This window comes from Bactrocera neohumeralis, chromosome 2, assembly GCF_024586455.1.
Source record: "Bactrocera neohumeralis isolate Rockhampton chromosome 2, APGP_CSIRO_Bneo_wtdbg2-racon-allhic-juicebox.fasta_v2, whole genome shotgun sequence".
In the NCBI taxonomy this organism is placed as follows: domain Eukaryota; kingdom Metazoa; phylum Arthropoda; class Insecta; order Diptera; family Tephritidae; genus Bactrocera; species Bactrocera neohumeralis.
The window spans coordinates 63,683,769-63,710,724 of record NC_065919.1 but is presented as its reverse complement, the minus strand read 5'-3'; the positions used below and the strand labels follow the sequence as shown (position 1 = coordinate 63,710,724).

The following is a 26,956-nucleotide window of genomic DNA, read 5'->3' as shown; positions in this document are numbered from 1 at the left end:
TATACATATGTATATGTATTTATGAAAAAACCTCTCAGCTCGATAAAAATTTTTGTTCTAATCATAACTAAGCATTTATTTGACAGCTTCTAGCTTATCTAAACAACGTCACTGCAGCGCCACACTTAAAAAACTGCATGCCACAAAACGGTAACACTCATCATACATACGAATATACTTATCAGTATATGTGGCGATGTATGTGCGTGCATATGTAATAAAACCGATTAGCAGCAGAACAGATCAATCAAATGTACGGTATATCCAACTGTCAGCACCTTTATGCGCAACTGACATTTTAATAAGCGCACTAAAACTCTGGCTAGCGCGCACACATACACACACGTGGAAGTACTACACCACATTCACCAACACACGCACTCACACGCATGCAGTTGGGTATGCTATTAAAATAAACAATAAAGTTCAGTTAGCCACAAAGTCAGTCAAACACTTGAATTTATTGTATGTACTGATGTTGTTGTTGTTGTAAGTTGTTAGCTAAACGCCAAAGAAATCTATGTGCTTATTTTCAATTAAACTCCAGCGCTGGAGCATCCACTTGAACATGTCCTAAATAAGCGGTGGCAGGCAGCGCCTAAATGCAGTCGCAAGCAACACATGCAACATTTAGTTGTTGTTTTTTTATTGTTTTATAATTTTTTTTATATTTTTTTGTGGTAAAAGGCCTCCATCAACGGCAAGCGCTCGGCCCAATGCACGCCCTCATAAATCTTGACGACCAGTAGCCGCCACAGTGGCGTCAGTGAGTAAACAAAGTGTTGGAAATTGGGAAAAAAATGCACTAAAATTAGGCGCAACAGGCAACTATAACAACAACAACAGCTAAAACATATCATAGAGAAATGCAAACAATTTTTTTTTTTTGGGCTTTTTTGGTAAAAAAATATATGAAAGTGAAATCAAACGAAAATCAAAATGAAAGTAAGCAGCCAAGGAAAATGCTAGCAAACACTTGTGTGTGCGCGCATATGTGTGCATGTGAACAATTGCGGCATTGTTATCAAAATTGTGCGCCTAAAATACATACATACATTTGTATGTATGGCGTGTTATGTGACTAATCAAACAGCAACGCTTCTGTGTGTTGCATTTACTATGGTATATACTGCATACATACAAGTATATGCATATATGTATGTATACTTGCACCCACACTTCACATATTGAAAAATTAAGCCTAGTAGCTGCTTAAATGTACACACGCTTACACGCAGCCACACATTTCCTGGCACAACCAGTAGCTGGCGCTTTAACTGTTTATTACAATTATTTAACGTTAGTTTTGATAATTTTTTATACTTTTCGGTTGCAAGCCAAAATAAATATTTACTTTGATTTTATGACAATTTAACTGATAAATAAATGGAAAATATTTATCAGCAAAATTAACTACAAATATATAAAAGTATGTATACGTGCGCGTGTGTGTGTGTGCGTCCCATACAACTTGGCCACTTCCTTATATTTCATATTTCTTTTATCTATTTATTGTTATGAAGTGTCTATGCAACACAGCGTGTCTACTGCAATGCTTATCTCCGCGCCTCGAAGCGCATATGCAATGCTTCGTTTGGCTGCATGTGTGTTTGTGTGCGATTACTTGTTGCCTTTACAGTGTCCAATTTGATGATTATATTTAGAAGTAAACAAACAATTAATGTTGTCATTCGATACTGATAATGATGGCATATTTATTACCACGATACGACTACTTTTGGGCTTTGACTTTGTACGGGTATGTGCGTGTAGAAATGGTGGCGCCACAAAACCTGTTGCATGCGCCAGACTACTTCAGTGTGTATATGCATTTCAGGAGCGTTGGCAGAGCAATGATTTTGATGTTAGATTTTGGAGTTAGTTGAAATGGTCAAAAAATTAGAAATTGAAATTTATTAGAGGCATATTTTATAAGGGAAGATTATTGAAGGGAAGAAGAAGTATTAACAATGATAACTTAATTGCTAGTAAGTTAAATAAGAAAGAAGAAAAAAACGTTAACTTCGGTTGCAGCGAAGCTAGAATACCTTTCAAAAATAGACAAGTTTTCATACAAGTCCCTGATTTGGATCGTTCAGTTTGTATGGCAGCTATATGCTATAGAGATACGATCTGCACAAATATGTTCGGAGATTATAACGTTGCTTATAACAAATTTCCATGCTGGATTTCATAAAGATAACTCGTCGAATAAAAAATTTTTCCATACAAAAACTAAATTTTGATCAATCATTCTGTATGACAGCTACATATATACTATAGTAGTCCAATCCGAACAATTTCTGCGGAGTTTATTTGGTGTTCTTAGACAATGATCTGTATCAAATTTTGTGAAAATATTTTATCAAATAAAAAAGTTTTTCTTGCAAGGCTTTAATTTTTGCCGATTGGTTCGTATGGTTCGTATCGATATTTCTGGTTTTTGGAGAGAAAAACACTTTTGTGAATAAAACTACTTACGCAAAATTTCAGATTGTTATCTCAAAAAGGGAGGAACCAGTACGGGTATATAGAGACAGATGGATATGACTACAATAATAATGTATATATATGAACTTGTACCCTGTTAATTAATATTAGCAATATTAAGTAATATTAACATCAATAAGGTATAGAAATATATAATATGAAGATTATTTTTCAGAAACCAGGTTCAGGTTAGGTTTTCTAGATGAGTTTCTTTTGTCTCAAACGAAACGTTATAATTGAAAAGCGATCATTCATTTTTCATTAACGTGCTCCTAGCATCACACGCTGCTCTCTTGTTAAAATATGAAAGCAACATTTAAGTAAGTTAATTAAATACGATTGAATATCAGCACAAAGGTTGCCTTGCAAGTGCTGTCAATCAAAACGACTGGTAAAGACTGTTCGATTCGCCATTTTCTAATGCGTATCGAATCTAAAATAGTTGATATTTTCTAAGTATTGAATTGAGAGACCTTGCTAATACTAAAGCAACTTCTGTTGCCAAAGTGGACTTAGTCTCCACAAAAATCGTAGTGATTTATGTTGCTGTAATTTGTAACCAGTAGCTAAACCAGCTGTTTTCCTCGATTATACGGACGCGAATTAGTAAATATATGTATATATGTAGTAGCATATATATACATATGTATGTAGCAATATATGTATATTTGGCTTTATGCAACATATGCACTACTGTTTTCTTGCATAAGCCTTCATTGTTTGTCTGAACAAATTACGCCGCGACCGGAAACCTTTGTACTTTTTTCTCCGCCTGCAAACAAATTAAAACATATTCATACATACAGTCATAGATATTTTTTTCGAAATTCCAAAAACAAAGTTCACGAATAAACAAAAACACACATGAGACTAAGAACTGCACCTTTCCGTTTTGATTATTGCATCAATCTTTAACATACCAAAATAAGCATACTCACACAAACTCATACAACAAAACACATGTATATAAATATATATATATGTATGTATGTATATATGTATACCTATTAATTGTCTGATTTGATTCCCGTTTCACATTTTCGTATATTATTCATTCGTTCATCACTCACGCGCTTTTGTATGCCATACACCTTTACCTCACCGTTCTTTCAATTTCGCTTTTTTAATCGCACTCCTTTCATTCAGTGCCTTTGTTTGCCTATTTTCATGAAAATCCTCTTTTTTACACCACACAACCAGCCGTTGCGCATATCCTTTCTATGCAATTGTATTCCACCAGCGGCCATTGTTTCGCTTCGCTTGCAACACACGATATTATAATATTCAGTGGCTCACTCACACGCATGCATTTAAATTTAGTATTGAATTTTGTGTTCGCATTCAATGGTGTTTTATGTAAAAAAGGTGGATTTCAAAAAATTTATATAAATTTTCGACTATGTTCAAGGGACTAAAGGGTTTCTGAGCACGCGCCAAACAAAAGCCAACAGTCTCAGCAATGTGAAAAGGGTTTATACAACTTTCAACTTCCGGCAGATGTGGGCGTTTTGTTTGCTGTTTTGCGGATGCTGCCTACAATATTTTTTTAAATTTAATTTTTTTTTGCTTATTTGGTTTGTCAACTTTTTTTAATTGCAGAATAATGTGGCACAAGCTGCGGTAGAAGTGACGGGAATTTAACTAGTTTTGATATATTTTAGGCGACATTTGGACTACTTCTAGTAGTAGAGAAGCTATCGAAAAGACGAAACAAGAGAAAACGTACAACCGAAATTATATTACACTTCACAAATAAAAAGTTGACATTCAAAGACTTGACTTTGGTCAGGCAGTTTGTATAGCAGCTATATGCTATAGCATTCCGATTCGAATAATTTCTTCACAGATTATAGCACTGTCTTGTACATTAATCTGTGTCGAGTTTGGTAAAAATATCTCGTCAAATAAAAAGGGTTTCCATACAAAGACACGATTTTGAGCCTTCAGATTATATGACAGCTACATGCTATAGTGGTGCGATATTGGTGATTTCGACAAACGAGTAGCTACTTAGGGAGAAAAGTACATGTACAAAATTTTAGATCGATATCTCAAAAACAAAGGGACTAGTTCGCGTATATAGACACTGACAAACATGGCTGAATCGTTCATCTAAAGTACAAAACAACTTATCATCAAAAAATCGAAATTGTTTTTTTTTATTGCTTGCTATTAACTACATTATATAGTATTACATATGTACATATATGTAGCATAAAATTTTATCTTCCGATATATCCGATCAAATTTTGTGTCAATTTGAGTGGTTTCTATTATAAAGATTTTCCTTCGCCTGAAAACTTATGAAAAGTGATGTTACGCTATTTTGCATTTTAGATGACGATATTTAAATATGCACATACATACATATGTACCATATTTTATTGGGTATGTGACAATTACTTTAGTCTTTTTTGGTCTATATTGATATAAGCATTTATATAATAATTTTTTGCTAAATATTTTTTCGCTATCTCTTCTCGTATAAACATACAAATCTTTATCTTACTTTGCTCTGTATAATCGTTTAAGAAATTCGAAGTGACTTTCTTTATTTATTTCATTGCATTCTAGGCACGACGGTATCATAAATTATCTTCAAAACCCACCCAAGATTGCAATGGCAGCATCTTTGTGTGCCACAAATTTTTAACCAGAAATCGAAATGAATGAATTTATAAAATATGGCAAATTTTATTGTTTTTTTCAGTCACTAAATTGCACAAACATTTTAATTGCTTTGAAAACAAATTGAAATGAACATAATAAAAAGTTCTTAAAATGTCAAAATATTTATTTATATATTTGCAGGCAATACATATACAAACACACATTTATAAAAATATACATATGTATGTGTAGAATAAATATATAGCAATGCCAACTAGCCTTTGATCTGCAAGTGCTGACTATGAGAAACTTCTCAACTCAACGCCAAAGTGCGCTGAAGACATAACGGCACCGTGCCGTATGTGCATGTGTGTTAAATAACATAAATTCCATTTTAATATACTCCCGCTAGGTAATTTATGTCTGTTGACTACTTTCTGGTCATACTATGCCAATGAACGTATAATTACAGCAACAATAACAACAACAACGCAGCAAGTAGAAAATGAAAACATGTGAGAAAAATAGCAAAGGAGAGCGGAGAGATTCGCAATTTCAATTCTATACATATGTAAGTATGTATGTGTGTGCGTAACGGTAAATATAAATGCAAGCGAAAAGTGGCCAGACAGACGGCGCAGCCAGCAAATGGCCGCAAATATTCATTTGTATGAAAGTGTATACATATATGCCGTTATTTGCATATAAAGGCAACACCTTGTCTTGTAGCTGCCTGCAATAACGTCCAAATGCCGAACTAAATTTATTAACGAGTAAACAAAGAAAATGCATTTCGCACAAACCAAACGAGAATTCTGGCAAGGAAAAGTTAAACAGCCATAAACACATATACATAAATGTATAACATACATATAAATGTGTATGTATGTGTATATGTGTAAGTATAATAAATGTATGTATGTATGTAGTATGCGACTGTGTGCTTGTGTGTGTGCTTAACGTTAGTCTACCCGCAAGGATAACTAAACTCCATTTTAACTCACGAATTCAGTTGCGGTTGTGGGCGCAGCTTATAAGAAATATTTGAAAGTCTACACTACAAGCAATGCACAACAACAACACACATAGCAATGTATAGTATGTATGTGTGCAACTAAAGCTGCTTAGCAGCAATGGCATAGCAAACTATTGGTTGGAGGGCAAAGGGGCGAAGGAAGATGTCTTATTTATACACCTGCCGGCTTTCAGACGTCTTACGGTACATATAAGTTATATAGTATATATGTATATATGTGTACATATGTATATATGTATGTATATGCATGTGAGTGTGTGTGAATTTTCAATTTGAACGTATTTTGCATAAATTGTAATATCATTGCATTGTGTAGTGTCGCCGCATGCACAGCATGAATGTAACAACAACAATAATAACAACAATGCATGCAAATAATTTAATATGAGAATATTTCGAATAACTGTGACTTGCTTGCTTTGTTCTTTTTTATTCTAATGTACTTCTATTTTCTCATATCCCCACTGCAGTGCGCTTGCCATCTCTCTCTATCTCTCTCTCTCGCACTACCGCTACTGCTGTTATTTAGTAGCAGAGGCGTATTTCTTGCATAAGAAAACGGTAAATTTCATGCAACAAATGACATTTTCGACATGTACGACAGACACTAAACAGCAAATGGCACAAAAACACAAAACACATACACACGCATACATATATGCACCTGAATAGAAATGTGTACACCTATACACACACACATTTGTAAAATTTTACATTTATTTCTCGACATTTCTCCACTTAGCAAATGCAATAAATGTGCACATGTTGTGACAATCAAAAGTGGGTTTGGCCGCACTGTCATCGTATTGCTGCTAGTCAAAGTTCAGCGAGCAGCTCTCCTTTATAACGGTACATGCTACATGCATGCATGGATGCCTGCAACGTTGTTATCCTTACAAGACAACTGCCAATAGAAAATTGCATTTTACGCTTCGCTATGACATGTCCTAGGAGTACAACAACATGAATTACAACAACAACAACAATGATGCTAACAAAAATAATAACATATAGTGTATATTCGATTATTGGAGCAGTCAGCGCTTGGCGCACCAGCAACTGCACACGTAGTGGTGCCTGGCGACAGGTAGTTATTAGAGTTAGGTGCGCCTTTGCATATGCAATGTTCGTAGACTAAGGCTGCCACACAAAACTGATAATGCAATACACGAGTTTGGCAGTTGTGGTAAGCAACTAAGTAATGTATTGGCATGAAATGTTATTGCGCACGCATACATAAACACACATACATTCACACACACACGTCGCTGCCTGTGTTGGCAAGTGTATTGTATATTAAATGCTATAAATATATTGCGCCAAATATGTCCTCAGCTGTCCTGTGGCACGCCTCTGTGACTCGGTGTGCAACGTCAGTGTCTTGTTGGCTGTGTGTTGCACGTAGCATTAACTTGCATTGGCAGCACAGGCCGGCCTCATGCAGGTTTTGTATTCGTGTTGGTGCTATAAGAATAGAGGTCAATATGAAACTGAATTATTGGCAGTAAGTGAAATGCCTGCATGTGCATTTTGGTGTGTGTGTGTGTGTGTGCGTGCATGCATGTGTATTGACTATTTCTTGTACGAAAATAATGGCAGAGAGTTGTGTTTTGAGTTTACATGTTATGCAAATCACTGAGTCGTAGAAAATACATGCACATTTGGCGGTGGCAAATTGCTTAAGCGCTTTCAGGGACCCCAATCTTATTTAATATTGTTAGGTATGCAGGCATGTGTATATGATTATTCATGCAATAACTGTTAATAGCTCTTTGTGATTAAATTATTGCGGAGGAACTTGAGTAAAATAATTAAATTTTGTGCAATTTAAATTTTTCTTTTATATATAATCTCAAAGGATCTTGTCTTTTTGGTCTAATAAAAGTGAATAAACTTTTTTGAGTAAAATTTAAGTTATTTTTTATTACTTTTGTTATATAAACTAAGTATTTGATTGTAATTAACTTCGCAATTAAAGTTGAAACATGTTGAAATTTAATATTCCATTCAATTTTCTTATATAAAACCTTTAAAAGTTTTCAAAATAAATAGAATTTATGAGCCTGAGATGAGATATGGTACTAAACTGGGAACAATCTGTGACTTTTTTCTCTCCCGAAAATCAAATTATACACTCAGATGTATACGGTTTAAGTAACTTTAATCTACAATAAAAATTCGCTAAAGACATTATACTATTATTAAAAAAAGTGAAGGGTCTTTTAACTAAACTAATAGTTGTCAGGCTTATCATATAATAAAAGAAGTAAATTGGAGAAGCGATTGTATAAATTCCCGTTGAAGAACTTGAAAAATTATGTTATTTAAACTATTCCAATCAATGTTTTTTTCAAACGGGTGATCAGACAAGATCTTTCAAATTATTTTGAATTTTCACTTTCTCCCATTTTCTTCTCAATTCTAATATTTGAGCTATTAAAATATTTTATTGCCATTTTTGAGCCTCTGTGCTGTTTTGCTCTTCCGAAAATCAAATAATTCGCTCAATGGAACGTGAGATGGGTCTACTGCGGCTATAAAAATATATTTTTTGAAAGAAACAAATATCATGCAATTCAAACTAATCGTTTGAAAAGTCGTAAAGTATCGAAAGAAGCTAATCTTGAGATTTATAAAAAAGATTTGCTTTGAAGAACCTCACAAATTATGTTATTTCAACAATCAGTGTCAAAAATAATGAGTTGCTGTAGCCGAAGGAGGTGCTAAATATGACCTCTCCAAATTGTTGAAACTTAGATTCTCCCTTCTTATATAGAAAAAAGGTCATATTTTACCTTATTCAGCTACAACAACTAATTTTTTTTGACTTTGATTGTGCCAAAATTCAACAAAAAAATAAAGCCACTTATTCTTCTCCCGCCTAATGCCAAATTAAAACACACTCACTTTTCGCCCCCATAAATGGCCCTAGATAAACCCTTGTTGCAATCATTTGGATATCATTAATTTGCTGCGAGCGTAATCAATGAATCATCGGGCATGTTCCGTATGCAAGCGAATGAACGATTGATCTGCAACAATTACGCAAATATAAAGGGTCGAGTAAAGGCCAAGCAAAACGCATATGTATGCGTGCAATATTCGTCACATACGCGCCAACCAGCACCCAACAGCCACCCACACAGACGCACGCAATCAAACAATATCCAGCACACGCAAATAGACAATAATATTGGCATGCAATAATTTTATGTGTTGGGGCCTGCAACCTGCTCCGACTGCTTAGTAGCTTTCATATCCGCTACGAAAGTCCAACAGCCAAAATGCATATGTGTGTGTGTGTGGTGTTGGTCATGTGTGCCGGCATATTTTATTTTATTATCAGCAGCGACCAACAGTCAAACAAAATTCCGTGCAAAAACCAATCAGCCTGCAAGCGTGCAGGACAACAGCAAATGGAGCGCTCGCACCCCAGCGCCGGACGCGGTGGTCGCTCGGTTACATTTTACCCCTGTTTTGTGGCGGCCAGCTGAGGCGAGCTGCGCCACAGGTTTCGCATAAATACAAGTTGGCCTGGCCTGTTTGGTTGTGCAAATTTACCAACACACTGGCTGTGTTGTTGTTGTGTTGTTTTCCACCGGCTTTGGACTTTTGGGCGACTTATGGTTGAGGGATTTTCGTCGAGCGCATTTAATGCGTACGTGTGAATGCATATAATTCATGAAATTCATGCTTAAATAATGCCTCACTTGTACCGTAGATAACGGTATGTAGCGCCATGCTTGGCCATAACAACAATTGTAAGCGAAAGCTAACAAAATGAAATAGTAGGAACAGTTGGCTATTTTGCATATATTTTTATGGCAGATATTTAAGTGTATACGTTTACATTAAGGTACGTATGTGCATGTGTATATATAAGTATATGTTTATATGTGTCTGCACGGCTGCTTGGCGGAAGGACAGCCATTTTGTAGAGGAAATGAATTTTTGAAATTCGGGCAACATTTTTAGCCAAATCGTAGACACATACGTGTCACATGATTCACACTTGTATATGTATACATAAAGTTTTTAAAAACTTAGATGTCTGAAAATGAACTAACTAACTTAAGTCTTTTATTCTATTTTTTAATATTTCCGCTATTTCTGCTTTCAAAAATTAGCCACCTTGAAATCCTTCAGAATATACATATATACACTTACTAACTAGCCCCATTTAAGAAATATGGCATAATCACACCGCCTGCGCATTTTAATTAGCACTACAATTCCAACTAATTTGTAAGTCATCAATAACTCAGAAGCCAACAGAGAGAAACCACCAGCGCACCACCGCTGCCGCCAACACCGACGACGCCGCCGACACTGTCTATGCGCGCCCATTACCTTTTCACCTGTCAAATAATTCCATTAACAGCACAGCACAGCAGCGAGCAGCGGCAGCCAGCAAAGGGGGAAAGTGAAGTGCGACTGAAATGCGAGGCGTTGCACAATTCAATTTACCCTTTTGTTACGATGCAGCCAACGCAACGCGCCGCACCGCGCGCCTTACAAATTGCAACGCTGACACTAATTACGCGCTGCGGCATGCAACATAACGTACAAGTATAAGTGTGTGCATTACTTTTGCATTGCGGGCAGTTAAGCAGCCAAGCGGAGGAGGAGTGCAGTTTGTACGTTGGCGTCGCAGGAAGACAAATGCCGCGTTGCGACAGTGGCGCGCAATCGCGTTGAGTTCATAAAGTAGAAAATGCAAAGTCCATACGGAATATTAATTTGCCATATACAAAATAATTAATTACCGTCACGCCCCGAAGGCAAGGAGTCGAAAAGGGGGTCACTGAGAAAGTGTTGCGCAAAAGTAGGGTGCGTGTTGTATGGTATAGGAGCAACGCGCAGGATAACTATGGCGCGCGGAATCTTATGAATGAGCGCGCTTTTGTCGAGAATTTTGTGAGTTGTGCGCGCTTGCATCCAGTATCGTATTAGACAAACTGTAAAAAATAGGTGCGCTAGTCAGACATAAATCGCACGAACCTTCAAGTGTTATTAACTAAAGCACTAATTATTGAAATATATATAAATATTACAGTTAACGCGTCACACATTAAATTCATTTGCTTTTCTATATCCGTCATCTATATAATTTTGCCAATCCAGTGTCGCTCTGCGCCATCTACATCGAATGGCTGTACGCGCTTTATATTGCGCCGGCAAAGCGCGTGTAATTTGCATTTAAGGCGGCCTTTGAGGCAAAGCAAGGCAGCCATTATGAAATGAATTTGCATTGGTGTCGCGCAGCCTTCAACACGGCCGCCCTCGAGCGCATAATGTCTGACGCGCCGCATACAGTGCCAGCGCGCGCTCCAACAACAACCATAGAGAAGCAGCAAAGGAGTGGTGTCAACGTGCTACGTATTAACTTACAAATTTTTGTAACAACAACAACACAATTAGAACAACAATTGCAATAATAAAGTTAAGAACGGTCTGCATTACTGCGACAGCCTTTTTAATCTATTTCAATTTCGGTGCGCAGACAAATACTTACGAATAAATAATGTTGCGGTTTTCCACACATATCTTTTTGGGCAGCGCATGAAGTCATTTAAGATTACCATCGCAAAAGTTGTTGCTGACATTTCTTAAATATGCAGCAAATATGCAACACATATGCTATATGCGCGCTGCTCAAATATGTCGCGGCGGCTGGCTGGTTTGGGCAAATACCGCGCAACCCACACAACAGCCAGCGCTTGCTGGAGGGGCGCGCGGGTGACTATTTGTGGCAGCTACACTTGAGCGCGTACATACGCATGTACGTTTGTGTTGCAAGTATATTTACAACAACAAATTGTTTAACTTCAGACAATCACGTGTAGTTGTGTAGCTGGCAACAAACAGCTGTGGCGTTGGAAAAGAAGAGTGGGTTGGTCGAAGCGGACATAATGCAGACACACGCTTTGCGACGCGGCTGTGGCAACGGCAAATTATAGCGCGTTTGTTACAGTGAAGGTGGAGCAAATAAGGCAAAGCTTTTGCATGCAAGACGCGCAACGCTCAGCATATCTGTATGTAAATGACATGTTGCAGCAGCGCTAACTAAAACACAAACAATAACATTAACGGCAATTGCTAATACAATAAACACGACGCAGCAAAACAGCCTGTCCCGTAAATGTAAACAAAGTGCAAATGCAACAACAACAACCGCAACACCAGAAAAAACGTATTTACAACAACATATTAATACAGCTAGGCCGTCATCAGCGACATAGCTACTGCCATAATTATGGCAACCGGCACTTCCACTTTGGCATTCCTTTTGCACCATTTCATTCACATGCCAACCGCGCCATCGGCCGCCATCAGCCATCAGCAACCGGACCTGAGTCAATCCATTTGGTTGGTTGGCTGGCTGGCTGGCTGGCTGTCTGCATGTGTACACATGTAGTCGTACTTGTTTGTACTCATTTTTGCACCACTTGCTTTTTCCATATTTCTCTTGCCATATTTTTATTTCCATATTGATTTTTTTTCTTGGTTTTGTTGCTGCCGCTGCGTCTTAACCCTTGCCAGCGCGCATGCATATTTCCACATTCGTCATAAGCACTCATTAGCGCCGTGTCAGTGGTGCTTGCAACTCCTTCGCGACCGCGCGCTTTCCTGCCGCGCCGTATACGCCGTGCGCTTGCAGACTGGTTTACTTCATGACGAATGTTTGTTGGCGCGGTTTGTATATTTATTGTTGTTGTGTTGCCATTTGCACTGGCATACAATGAGGCAGCCAGCCAGCCAACCATCCAGCCATCCACATTTGGCCGCCTGTCGAAGACGGAGACGACGCATGTCAGTTTTGATGTTTTCTCACATTTTGCGTTGGACGCGTACGTGGTTGGCTGACTGCATGTTGCACAGCTAGCTGCGCTGGCCGTATGGCTGACTGACAGAGTGACTTGACTATTTCGTGCCTCGCAATTTAGACGACGCGACGCGTCGCGCCGCTTTGGTTGGTTGGTTGGCTGGCTGTTTGGTTGCTTGGTTGTTTGGTGGACTGATTGCTTGGTCGCTCGCTTGGCATTTTCATCAACTTTTTGACGTAGGCCGTCGCCGTTGCTGCCATACACAATTCGCACCTTGCCAACTTGCCAAAGCGACAGATGTATGTATGTGTGTGTTTTTGCTTTTTCTTTTACATTTTAATTGGCAACTAAACGGTTAATTATCGACACTTAATATAGCCACGAGGTTGTCTGGCGTCCAAACACGTTGTTTCTTATGTGTTTGCATGTGTGTGTGTGCTGTTTTAGCCATTTGGGCGCTTGTTTAACGCTTCGAGGTGTCGCAATGCGGACACAAAATGGTCGATCGGTCGTTGGCGTTGAATATGGCATTTGGCATATGGCTGTGATGGTAATGACACATACGCCAAGTGCATAATAATGCTTGGGGATTTTTTATAAAAATGTACATATGTATACAGGTGCAGGATTATTAAACAAAGAAAATAGATTTTTACAGAAAATATTATTAATTCTCCAAAAGAAAGCAAAATGAAAAATGTACTTTGATTTCAAAAATTACTTAAAAGCACGAAATCTGATTATTTTGAAATTTATAATTAAATTTTTTAAAACGCACTTTCCGATACTCTATTTCAGGTTCCTTTCTAGTCTAAATAATCATTGTTGTCGAGTCTCCTATGAGTAGCTGGAAAGCTTGTCGAGCTTCAGGCACCAAAACTTTCAATTTTATGTACTAAGTGCGAGCTGTAAACTTTTTCTTCAACTAAGTGATAGCTTTCATTGTGCTTATTCAAAAAAGCTTCAAATCTCTTCCTTATCACGCAACTTTTCTTCTTAGTATGTTTTCTCTTAAACCCTGTAAAAGCTTTCACTTCGCTTTCACCAAAGCTTTTCTTACAAAACTTCTTCAAGCAAATAAGTGATGTTTTCTTTGTGAAAAGTTTGCTCAATCCAGCTTAATAATAGCTTTTGCTATAATTTTACCAAAGTTCTCAAACTATCTCTCTAAATGAATAACTGCTTTCACTTCGCTTTCATAAAAACGCTTATCTCTTAACCTGTTTAAGCAAATAAATTACGCTTTTTTCAGAGAAAGTTTTGTTATCTCTAATTTAGCAAGAATTTTTGCTGCAATTTTACAAAACCTTTCAAGCTGCGATTTCACCAAAGCTCTTAATAACCTCGACTTAAATGTTTTATCAAATTTATACGACTATCCTTAGCATGTAATAAGTTCTCTAAAACTCCTTAATAGTTTCTAATTAAAGCTTTCGGTGCACTTTCACAAAAGCTCTTAATCCGCGCTTTATCACATAATTTTTTGCAAATGAATTACGTTTCCTCAGCATATAAAATATTCTCTTCCACTCCTTGAAAGGTTTCAGTGTGCTTTCATGAAATGTAATCTGCGCTTTCAAAAAAGCTTACAAACTGCGCCTTATCCCATCAATTTTCCTCTTGGTGTATCCATACTGACTTTAAAGCCTAACATCCGTTAAATGTGAAAACTATAAAAAAGTCAACCTTTTTGTGACTTTCGTAGACCCCGTTTGAGTAGGTAGTAGTGGCTAAGACTACTTTGCCATCAAACTAAATTACATGCTAGAAAGCTATGAAACTCCACGAACTGCCACACAGTAAGTAAGTAGACGTGGCGGTCAAGTGCCTTCAAATAACTTTTGAATGTGAACAAATCGCTTTTGAATGCTTACGAATGGCTTGTGTATGCTATTGAAATCTACTATATACGCTTAATGGCTTTTACGAATGCTGACCGGACCTCTAAATGACACTTCCGATATAAACAAATTTGTTATGCCCCATTTTGTGTACGCAGCACGCAAAGCTAGGTTAAGCAGTGGCGTAAGCAGGAAGCATACAAAATAGTTGCAAGCATTTGCAGAATGACCCTTACAGGGAGTTGTGGCAAGCAGGGCGCCAGAGCTATGTGTAGTTGGAGTTTTATCTGCAGGTTTATATGTTTTTTATGATCATTTGTAATCAGAAAGGGTTAATATTTATATTTGTTTGCCTTTTTCTTGCCGTGCGACCACCTTTGAGCGGCAAATGCAAACTGCTTAAGTTCGATAATTTTCGGAATTTGCCTTTTCACAAACAAATATGTCTCATTTGCCCAAATCCAATATGCAAACGCTGTCCTGTGTATATGTGCGTGTGCCTGTGGTTAGCAATTTAGATAAGCTTTGATTTCGGCAATGTTGACCAATTCACTTTTTCTTCGGTAGTTTTGGTCAATTGCCGGTCAAGCATAAACTCCGCACATATTAAATGCGTATATTACTTTGTGTGTATGTGTGTGTGTGTGTGTGTGCTGGCGGCGACAAACGAAACTATCAAATTTTATTTTATTCACTTGCTGCTTCCTCTTGCCACATGTCGGTGCTAAAGAAAGCTCGTTACACTAGTGACTGCAAATGCATTTATTTTTTCAAAGATTTCCTGCTGGCGATATGACGCTAACCGCAATGGTCAGCAGCAAAAAGGACATTAGACGTACTAAGCTGGTATGGTTATGGGCGCGGCAAGGAAGTGGCAGTAGCTTTACGAAATTGACCAAAATGTGGTTTAAGTTAATTTTTAAGTTTGCCACTGCTTATCGAACGATAAAAAGGTATACTTGGAGCGTGTTTGGCATGCACATATACACATATGTATGTATATATACTTGCCGCATTTGCTATATGAGATATTGATAGCAATCTTAATGGTATTTCGTAATATTGTTTTGAAAAAGCCATTACAGTTTTGGCAACAAGCAAGAAAAACAGGAAAATGAAGATGACCGTGAGTGCCACAAAAAAAAAACAACAAAAAACATTGAAATGGAAAAACATGAAAATCGCCGTTACTGAATAGATGCTGCGAACGGTGCGGCTATACGCAGCAGGTTTGGCATATCGGTGAACTTTTTGTGGTCAGCCATAGATCAATATGCGCAAAAAAGTGGCCGAAGAAGCAAACATACTTATTTCTGCAGCAAACTTCAATTTACAAGAAAGCAACAACAACAAATATAGTAAACGGAAATGAGTTTTATTTCGGCCAAATGTAATTGACCTGCAGGCCGCTGGCGAAAACATTAAAAATACGCACATAAACAGCTGAAAGTCTATGAATATACACATATGTATATATATCTATAGATTGGTATATATGTTTATATAATGCCTGCTAAAATGCTTTTCCATTGCCGCACTATCAGCACCCCATCTTAATAGCCGCCCCCGCCCAAAGCTAATGCATTTCAGCATTAAACGAGAAAAGGACGCAGACGCTGGCGAGGATGTGTCTGACGACAGTGATGAATTGCCGTTTAAATCAGCGCATCGCTCATGTTTACTTTTGCGTACGCAACAGCGCAGCACACAACACGTTGCACATACATAGAGCGCGTTTCATGCATATTTGTTGTTGTTGCGCTACCTAGCGCTCGTTTTGAGCTATTACCCTTAATGCTATTAGCGCCGATTTGCAGTAGCATTAAGAAAATTGTTTTAGCCGATTCTTGCTTTTTGTTTTTGTTGGCGCATATACTTGCAACCTCCAATTGCCACGCACTTTTTATCATTTGCGTTTTAGTTACGCATTTATTTGCCGTTGCAAGCTATATACATTTGTATGTATGTATTGTTTATGTAAATGTGCGCTGTTAAGTGAAATTGTCTTTGATGCGCCTCGCTTTTTGCTCACTTGCCACTCATCGACATCATTCAATAGCTCAATGAATTTCCTTTTTCGCCAGCGCATTTACCAAAGTGACGCTTTGTGGAGGATTTAGTTAAAATATTTTATATTTGTTGTGTGTGTGCACAGATTTTAAATTGAATTTCTTGCCAATTGCATGTAATGGGGGATGCTTTTGTTCAATTGTATGCCGAGTTGAGTGGATTTGCAATTTTTCCACAGATCTTACATTGTATTCTAGCAAGTCGATTTGATTTATTGCCATGTCAAAGCTGTGACGGTTTTTGCAAATAGTTGTTGTAATGTGCGTAGTTGAGGTTGAATAGTTTAGCGTTTGAAGTTAAAGCGTTTCTGAATGGTCGTTGATTGTTGTTGTAAGTTACCCTAAGAAAAGTTGATTTGAAAAATTCGGCGAATCTGGGATTATTAAACTATTTTTTTTGGCTTAAACTACATTATATTTTTCTATAAACCTTATTGGATTGGCATAGTCTTGACATAAAAACTTTTCCCCTGTAGAATCCGCTCTACTGTGAAAAAGTTTGATTCGCTCGACTTCAGCGCAATAAACTTTAGACTCGTTTTTCTTGAAATTGAACGATTTCCTAATCCGGACGACCTTGGTATTCAGAAGCTTTTGCGAGTATTCACTTCCAGTTTCACCTGTTGTTTAGATTAGTAACATTATCAAGTAAACTACGTAAGATTTTTATACCCTGAACAGTGTTAAGTTTGCTACGAAGTTAAACAAAACACAAAGAAACGTCGCAGTCCCTATAAAATATTTATATAAGTAATCAGCGTAATGAGCTAAGTTGATATTGGCATGACCAGCTGTCTTTCCGTGTGTAAATACGCGAAGTAGTTCCATTTCATTCTAAAATTCTGCGCATATCCTTTCCTAAACCCTCTTGAGACAGGAGATTCCTAAAGTTGTTCTTGTAGCCGCCATTTTGTAAAGAAATGTCTATATAAAAGCTTTATACATTCAAATACCAGTTTCATAAAGTTTCAATGTGAGATTTTGATTCCTTTTTTTCATACTTCCTTAATAAATTATAAAAGTTAGGCCTTTAAGAAGATTGAAATCATGTCTACAAAGTGTTAATTAAGTGAAAAAGCTACTTTGGAAATATCAATAAGCCTCTTGGGTGTGGCTGAAATAACGTGACGTTTCAAAGATTTTGAACGGATCAACAAAAATATGAGTTTTCCTCCCTATAAAGTTATTTTTAAGACTCAGCTTTGGATATAAGTGTCTAGTTAAGTCTAGTATAGGCAAAAAATTTCAATAAATTATAAATTTAAGCAGTTTTAGCAGAAAAAACTGATCTTTATATATATATATAAGAAATATAACACAATTTTTGGGTTAACTTTCCACAAATTGTTCAAAAAAGATTATATTATATATTTTATAACAGAAATGGCCTTTTTCGCCAAAATGTCATCGCTTTGTTTGCGCTGGTTAATTAAAAAATACTTTTGATTTTATTTTTACTGCAGTTATACAGTTATTTTATAAAACAAATATTGTGCCATTTCGCTTGTTAATCCCAAAATTATTGCGCAATCTTACTCATCCAAGTACCTCCCCCTACCTAAACTGATCTCTCGAACGCCCACCTGCTCGATCGCACGCGTACCCCTCACCTACAAGTCGACAACTATATACTATACATATGTATATATCTTGATACATACATACATATATACATTCATATCAGCAGCGAGATGTGTCGAAACGGATGGCGGCCATAGTTAATTTTGCGCACGCCAACGTAAACTTTACACCAGCTAGTAAATTGTCAGGCAGCGTCACCGTGCAATAACAATAACAGCAACAACAAAAGTAGTAACAACACCAGTAGCTACAATACAGAGCAGAAAAAAACACAGAAAAGCTACAAAACCAACAAGAAACACAGCTAGACAGCAGCCACAGTAGCTAAGGCAAGCGCCAACAACAATAGCAATAGTAAAACAGCGCAACACATTTCAACCAATGGCAGCCGTACTGGCTACTGTGCAACAATAATAACAACAGCAACAACAATCATGCGCATGGGTGTGTGTGCGTGGCGCAACAACAAAATGCATGCACTATAAAATATCACTCCACCTACCGAACAGTGATGGGAGTGAGAGCGCTCCAATGGGCGCCAAGGCTGCTTACCAAGCATTTAATTGTTGGTAGATATTTATACGTACATATGCACGTGTGTGTGCGCGTGTTTGCTGAGTATAGCGCGGCGAAAAAAAACAAAAACAAATGAATAAATATTTTTAATCGCATTTATGAGCAGCAACAAAAAAAACACGGGAAAAATATTGTGTGTTGGTTTTGATGTATGTATGTATGTATGTGTGTATAGTGGGAGAGCCGCAGTGCGGAAAGAGTGATATGAAATCACTTACGGCTGCGTGTGCTAGTTATGCATACATACGCAGAATGACTGCTCATACTTAGATACACGGCACAGACTTTGAGATATCAATGCGTGTGTGTATGTATGTGAGCGCGATAGTGTAAATAAATAATAATATGAAATAAAAATGGGAAATAAGCAAATAAGGTGAGCGACATGCAAGTACATATGTATGTACAAACATACATATGTATATGCATACATACATACGTTAAAGGCATGTGTTTATGTATGTTTGTATGTCGGTGCGTAAGTATGGCAACCCGTTAGCTGCAACTGTAGTGGTCGTAATAACAATAATAAAACTCTGATATCAGCTTGTTTAATAACAATGGCAGTAGCTTTTAATAACAAGCGGTGGGACAACAACAACAACACAGTACACAAAGTCATGCTACTAGTTTCAGGTATCACAGCGACGTGGTGAAAAAATGGAAACGCAACGGCGCAAAGATTCTTATCTACTGCATGTGGATATTATGATAGTCGCTTTGGTATATATATGTACCTATAAGTATGTATTATATCTCTGTGCTTATGTATGTATATTTATAAGCAGGTGAATAAATGAAGAAATTGCATATCGACAGATACTAAATAGGTTAGTGGAAATATTACTTGCTCACATAGCAGTTATTTACTATTTTCGCTATCAAATAAGACTAGAAATATCAAGCAGTTTTGGAATTTTTCATGATTTCTTTGCAATAAATGGCGGTTTAAGTTATTTATAGCAGATCCTGTACAGATAACAAAAGATCCGTTATATACGTTATTTAATTTTTCACCTGAAACTCCACGCAGGGTGCATTAAGTTTGACACTAGGTTTGGAGCACCCAATAGGAGATCAACGTGACAAGCTGAGTCCATTAGCAATCCCCGTCTGTCTGACTGTCTATATGTACGCTAACTAGACATTCAGTTTTTGAGATATCAATGTGAAGTTTTACCCATGATCTTTTCTCATCAAGAATCTGCACATTTGTCGGAACCGCCAATATCGGACCACTATAGCTTACAGTGTCCACACAAATTGAACATTCCAAATCAATTTTTTGTATGTAAGACCTTTTTATTAGCAAGATATCTTCAGAAAATTGTACATGAATTAAAATCTAAAGCAACAGCACAATATTGCAAGAAATTGTTCAGATCGGATGACTATAGCACATAGCTACCATACAAACTGACCGATCAAAATAAAGTCCTATATAGAAACCTTTTTTATTTGACGAGATATCTTAACGAAATTTGAAAATATATGATCTTTGAAAATATTTTTTGGATTGGACTACTAAGTATATCATATATCTGCAATGCTAACTGACATATCTAAATCAAGTTTTCTTATATAAAAAAAAGTTCTTTTTTGTGTGTGAAGGCTATTATAGTTGCAACAAAGATTAATGCGTTTTTGTTTATTATTGCAATCTTGCTCGATTGTAGTCCACACTCTTGTAGCGTCACCATGAATTACATACTGCAGTCATTCTAATTTAGACAATATTGTTGCAAGATAAGCGTGTAATTAACAAGAGGTCATATTTGAAGGGTCAGCGTGAATTCTATATAAAACTTGATGTTTTCTGGCATTATGCAAATATTTTTGTGAATTTTCTAGTAAAAATGGTCATTTTCTGGCAGCAAAATATATGAACCAACTTAAAAGCTCATGGCAAAAAAATTAGTTGTATTTTTACAACTTTGTGAAACTAGTGGACAGGCAATTAAGCATAGATTTATAAGCGTTCGCTTAAAATAAATACATAAGATGAGCTAAAATATTCACATAATTTCGTGACGTACATACATATGTGTGAATGTGGCAGTTTGAGATGAATGCATTTTCACCTAACCAAAAACCATTTTATTGGCAATTGTTCGCCGCAATAATTCTTTAGTTATTTGACTTTCCGCTCAACACTTGGCAGCACAACTCAAACATCCGCTGGCATAATTCATACTTGCCAAGCCGAAGCCAAGAATTACATAAAATAGTACAAATCTTTTTGATTTATAAGCGTACAACTATAAATCTTCGATGTTTTGTGTAAACAGAAAAATTGCTGGTACAATTTCAAATAAACAAGACTATAGAAGAAAATAGATTTTTATTTTCCCAAAAAACAAAAAAAAACGAAAAAATTATTACACAGTATATACCTAACAGCGACGGCACTGAATTAGGCCGAAATGATTTATTTTACATTTCTAAAGCGTAACTTAATAAAACTATCTTAAAAATTTCTTAAAAAGTTTTATGCAACAATATTAGATTGTTATCTTTTTTATAGTTTTGCACGCCCACTCACCGTTAAATGCTGAAACAGCCACGCTCTTAAGATATTTGTTGCTACTTTTGGGAAAATGCCACGTTTCTTTTGGTTCTTTTTACCATTCGCATCGTCATCCTCTTCGCCTGTGCCCTCGCCGCTGCCTATACTGGCATTGCTGGCGTCACCTGGAAAATCAAAAGTGGAAAAATAGATATTAATATGCATGAAGCTATAAGATAATAATAATAATATTATTTTTGTTGTTATAATTTATACATTTTAACACAAATGTTTGAATTAATTTCATTTCTTTCCGCTGAAATTGTGAATATATTATTTTGCATACAATTTATTATGCGTTAGTTGATTTTTAAGTGATAAAGCTTTCATAGTGTAGTTGATAGCTTCCGCTCTTTTGCTTAAAAGAAGCTTACACATGTAAAGCTTAACTCTTCAGGAAGAATTTGTGGCTTTCACACTGTAGTGTTCTGGTTCACGCCAGTGAATGTTTATTACTTTTTTTTTTATTGTTGAGAAGGAATGGAGAATAAATAAATATAGAAAAAAAGTAAATTTGTAATTGATTTGTAACTAAGCACGTAGCTTTCACTCAATCAATTCGAAGGTGAAAGCTTTCCAAAAATTAAATTGTTTTAAAATTAAGATTTCTTTCACTCCGTATGTGAAAGCTTTCTAAAAGTTAACTCGTTTTAATTTTTTTTTAATTTGATCATTCTCGTTATTTCAAGTTTGAAAAAATTTTGATTTCACAATTTTCAAATTCTCAAAAATTTCCATTTTTTATCAGTGTTTCGCTGCAAACAATGAAAGTCCTTTACGTATGTTTGTAAATAATATATTCTTCCAACCTATATTTGTTTTTAAATGTGTTTGATTTGATAGGCTTTCATTGAGCTTTTACACTCTTACAATTTTTCGACTGAAGTGAATCTTGAAACTAGCTATAACTCCAGCAACTTTAGAGCTATGTACCGTACATCTTAACGATGTGGTGCTTTTAATTTCAGAAGCTTTCAGCGAGCTTTCACTCTAACAATTTTTCGAGGCACAATTTTGTAAACAAAAATCCTTAAAAACTTAAACTTCTGAATTCAACTACTTTAATTTCAGAAGATTTCAGGGAGCTTTCACTTTTCGACTGAAGTTAATCTTGAAACACACTATAACCATATTTTCAGCAACATTAAATATAATATTTGTTTATAATTTTCTTTTGTGTATATGTAGATCTTAAATCTGCTGCTTTTAATTTCAAAAGCTTTCAGAGAGCTTTTACTCTAATAATTTTTCGTTGTATAATTTTCGGAAAAATTCTTTAAAAACTTAAACTTATGAATTAAACTACCTTAATTACAGAAGCTTTAAGGAGCTTTCACTTTTCGACTGAAGTCAATCTTGGCACTAACTATAACTTTCAGAGAACTTTCACTGTAACAAAATTTCGCTACATAATTTTCTAAAAAAATCCTTTAACAAACTTCAACTGTTTTTTCACCAACAAAAATTAATTTAAGAAAATTAAATTACTTCACGTCAAATAAGTGTAATATCAGTTCAAAGCGATCACTTGCTACACACTACGCACCTCATCTGGCCCCTGCGCTCAACTCAAGCACACTGTTTGCTTCATTTCATCTGGCTGTTTGCTTGTTTGTGGAAAATTAATATTTGTCATTATGCCCGAATGCAACGCATAATAATGTCCATGCATAATTTCGGCATTAAATGAGTGTTTGGTTAATTTTCAGCCAAGTTTATCTAACTATCCGTAAATTGTTGACTCGCTACGCCAAGGTTTTCGAAGCTGTTGACTCTGACCTGAGGACAACTAGTTATGCGTGTACATTTATTTACATCAAACACACACACATCACACACACATATGTAAATATATATGTAAGTGGAGCCTTACTATCAACAAGCTGAAAGCGAATTACTGTCAGTAGCTAACCACTGACTTTCTGGCGGTAATTTGGACTAAGCATGCAACGCACCTACTTGAGCACATACTGTACTTTAATATGCATACATATTTATACATATAATCATTATTTGTGCGCAATGTTATCATGTAATGCGCCTCATTGTTTTGTCTCACTAATGTTTATCATTTCACTGTTTGATATGTAAAATAGTAGTTTGCTTGCCACAAACAACTGATATTTTCTTCAGCATGATAATGTTGTACACAGCAAGCGCAAACAACAGCACAGCTTCTTGTATTCCAGGGATATATGCATTTTGAGAAATCTTGAGAAATTATGTTATTTATGTGCGCATCTTCGAGAAAGTACACGTAAGTAAGTGGGTATATTGGTTGGTTTTCTACGCAAATCCTGCCACAATTAGTACGGAAGTTAGTTAAGCTGTGGTTGTTAGGTAAATTTCCGGTTGAGTTGACTCGCTTCTTGACAACAGCATGTCTTAGATAAAGAAGTGATAAGCGTCCAGGTGAATGTCGGTACTTTATACATACACAACTAACGACAACAATGTAAGTGCGTTTGCCAGTGTATGTGTGTGTGTAGTTCTTATTTAGAATCACTGCATGTGAAAATGAGTAGTTTAATAGCTGGTGAGTTGTGTTGTAATGAGGCAAGTTGTTGCGTGTTGCGCCACACAGATAACAAAAGGACACGTGTAAACAAGAAATTTTGAATGAAATCCAATTTCTAATTTCTGAAGGGTAGATTAGATTAAGCAGCATATTACTGAAATTTACTTAATGTCGGCTTGATGAGAAAAGCAAACTAAGTTTTGATAATTAGAAAAAGATGTAATTAAATACACTTAAATGGCATGAATATTCAAAGGAATATACATATATATATATATAATAACTTAAGCGGCTATAACTGTGGAAGACTATTATACTTAAAATTATGACAAATCCAAAAGTCCAAAAAATTATTGTGGACTAGCCAACATTTTGGTTTCTGACAAAAAATGGTTTTCCAAAACAGTCGATTTTTGAAAAAAAAAAGATTTAAAAGTGACTTAAATAATTTGAAATTGTTATCAAAAATTATATATCTTCGATCACCAACTGACAAATATAGAAAGTTCGCCACTCCCTCATAAGAAAGCATCGTTTCGAAAAATGTTTCAAAATGTTGAGAAAGTTAACAAATTCTTGAAAATATGCTGATAGCTCGGAAACCATTTGGCATTTAAATGCGATAAATATGCAAAAACCACTCCCTCACTAACTCTGAAAGCAGCGTTTCGAGCAAAATGTGTTCAAAATGTTGGGAACCGGTTGGACTAAGTTAACAAATTCTTGAAAATATGCTCATAGCTCGGAAACCATTTGGCATTTAAATACGATAAATATGCAAAAACCCGATTTTTTTTTCAAGTGACAAGTGAATATAAATAACTGCTTAACCATAATATACCTGGTCCAAGTGTTGCGAAAGTGTCAAGAACTTAGTAATCAACTTCACTTGTTATTATTAGCATTTAGTCAGTAAAATTTTTATTAAAAATTGAAACTTTTTAACATATAAAAAGACAACTCAATTGGCAATTGAGACCTTCTTCCTGTCGTACAGCTCTCTGCCTGCTGTTTCGTTTATCTTTATTGTACGATCAATTGCTTAACGATCGTCCCACTCACGAGTACTTGCAGCTAGCTTCAAGGAATTGCATGTTGCAGAAAAAGGAACGTAAAAAAATTCTGCAATCGAAATAAAGACATCATTTTTCGATTTCACTATCAAAACACTAAAAACCACTTTAATCGCCAGGAAATCAGAGTTTACTTCAAAATCAACTCGACAAATCCATAAATAATGTATTCATTGCTCAAGTGGACGCTATGCAACGCTATGTTGCAAGGGGCAAACGCAGCTATGCATAGTAAAAATAGCGATATATGTATATATATACAAATGTATAGAAAGAGTGTAGTGTTGCAGCATTCCTGTGCCATGTGTTGCACTCCAGCGCTTAAGCGGCCAGCAGGCAGACAGGCAGGCAGGGCGCGTAAGCCATTACAAGTGCTTTTGCACATCGTTATTATAACAATAAGCAACACGCTCATAAGATTAATTTTCAAGTTTAAGTACAAGTAGATGGCCATGCAACAAATGCAACGTGTGTTTGTAAGTGGTGTGGTGTGGAAGTGGTTATGGAAATGGGCTGGGAAGTGGAAATGGTAATGGTAATGATGCTGAAGCGCGGATTGTAAGCTTTACTTGAGTTGAGATTTCTTCTTCGATTTTTTCCACTTTCGGCACCAACTGCATTTACATATCGGGAAGTGCAGATATACACATGTATGTATATACCAAGCATTTGTGGCAAGCAGCTGAGTGCCACCTAGCCGCCATGAACTGTCGCGGCAGACGTTCGTCGCATGTATGTATGCCGCAGCGCATATGTGCTTAGCTTCCTTCCTGGCAATAAAAGCACACAAATTTTTATTTATATATACATATATTTACATACATATATATGCTTACATATCTATACATACTTAAGCAGATGTCTGCCGCATTGGCCGCGCCGCCATAAACGCATTAATCAATTTCATGTTCTTTTCCACTGATGCTTTTACGATTTTACGATGATTCTGTGCGCATTCAAGTGCGCATGCAAAGAGCCAGCACCATGCTGCACATACACATGCATATACGTGTGCATATATCAAAGTGCATCAATGCTGCAAGTGGCGGACAAGTGCATGGCGCAACAGTTGTGGTGCCGCCATGCGATTGGGTATGGCGAATGTGGCAGCAATGTGGCGAAATAATCAATTTCGAGCATCATAAACAACATTTAATGAAGTTGTAAAAAGTGATTATTTGTATGTGCTTGTATTGTTCTTTACTCTTCTCTTCTCTCTGTTTTGTTTTTTTTTTAATTTTTTGTTTTATGTAATGTTGCAAACCACAAAAGCAAGCGCGCTGCAATAAAAACTATAAAGCGTATAATCCGCCACTTGAGCACATCACATTTTTACACTTTTCGTGGCGTTGCTTCGATTTATGGTTTTTTGAGTGTTTTTTAATTTTTATTTGTAATTTATTGTCGAAAATTTAAATGAATTATTGTGAAGCGCGTCGAGCGTGTTACCGCCGCAAAATGCCGAAAAAAAAGATTTTGAATGTTAGTTTTAATGCGTTTATTACATTGTTTGGCTATTCAATAAATATGCGCGCAATCTTAATTTATGCCTGTGTATATATTAAGGTTATTTTGCTGTTCTTGAGCAATCAGAAATCCTCTTACGCTGCGTAAACACTATAAAAATTAGCATAATAGCAAATTCAACAGCATTTCGAAAGCGCGTCTGTCTGCAACGCCGCCTTTTGTTTAATCTCACTGAAAATTAATTTCATTTACAGTGAATTTTATTTTTATTTTATCATTTTTTTTTTGGTTTGGCTTTCAAG

The 26,956-nt window shown here is 36.3% G+C and overlaps 1 protein-coding gene across 1 annotated transcript in view; it reads right to left on the bottom strand.

The window, feature by feature from the left end:
* The window catches only part of LOC126751079 (homeobox protein homothorax), a 317,674-nt gene that overhangs the window by 10,824 nt on the left and 279,894 nt on the right, over positions 1 to 26,956 (bottom strand). The window contains exon 11 of the mRNA XM_050461014.1: positions 21,573 to 21,721. Within this exon, the coding sequence (XP_050316971.1) occupies positions 21,573 to 21,721 (149 nt within the window). The remainder of the gene's footprint in view (positions 1 to 21,572; positions 21,722 to 26,956) is intronic.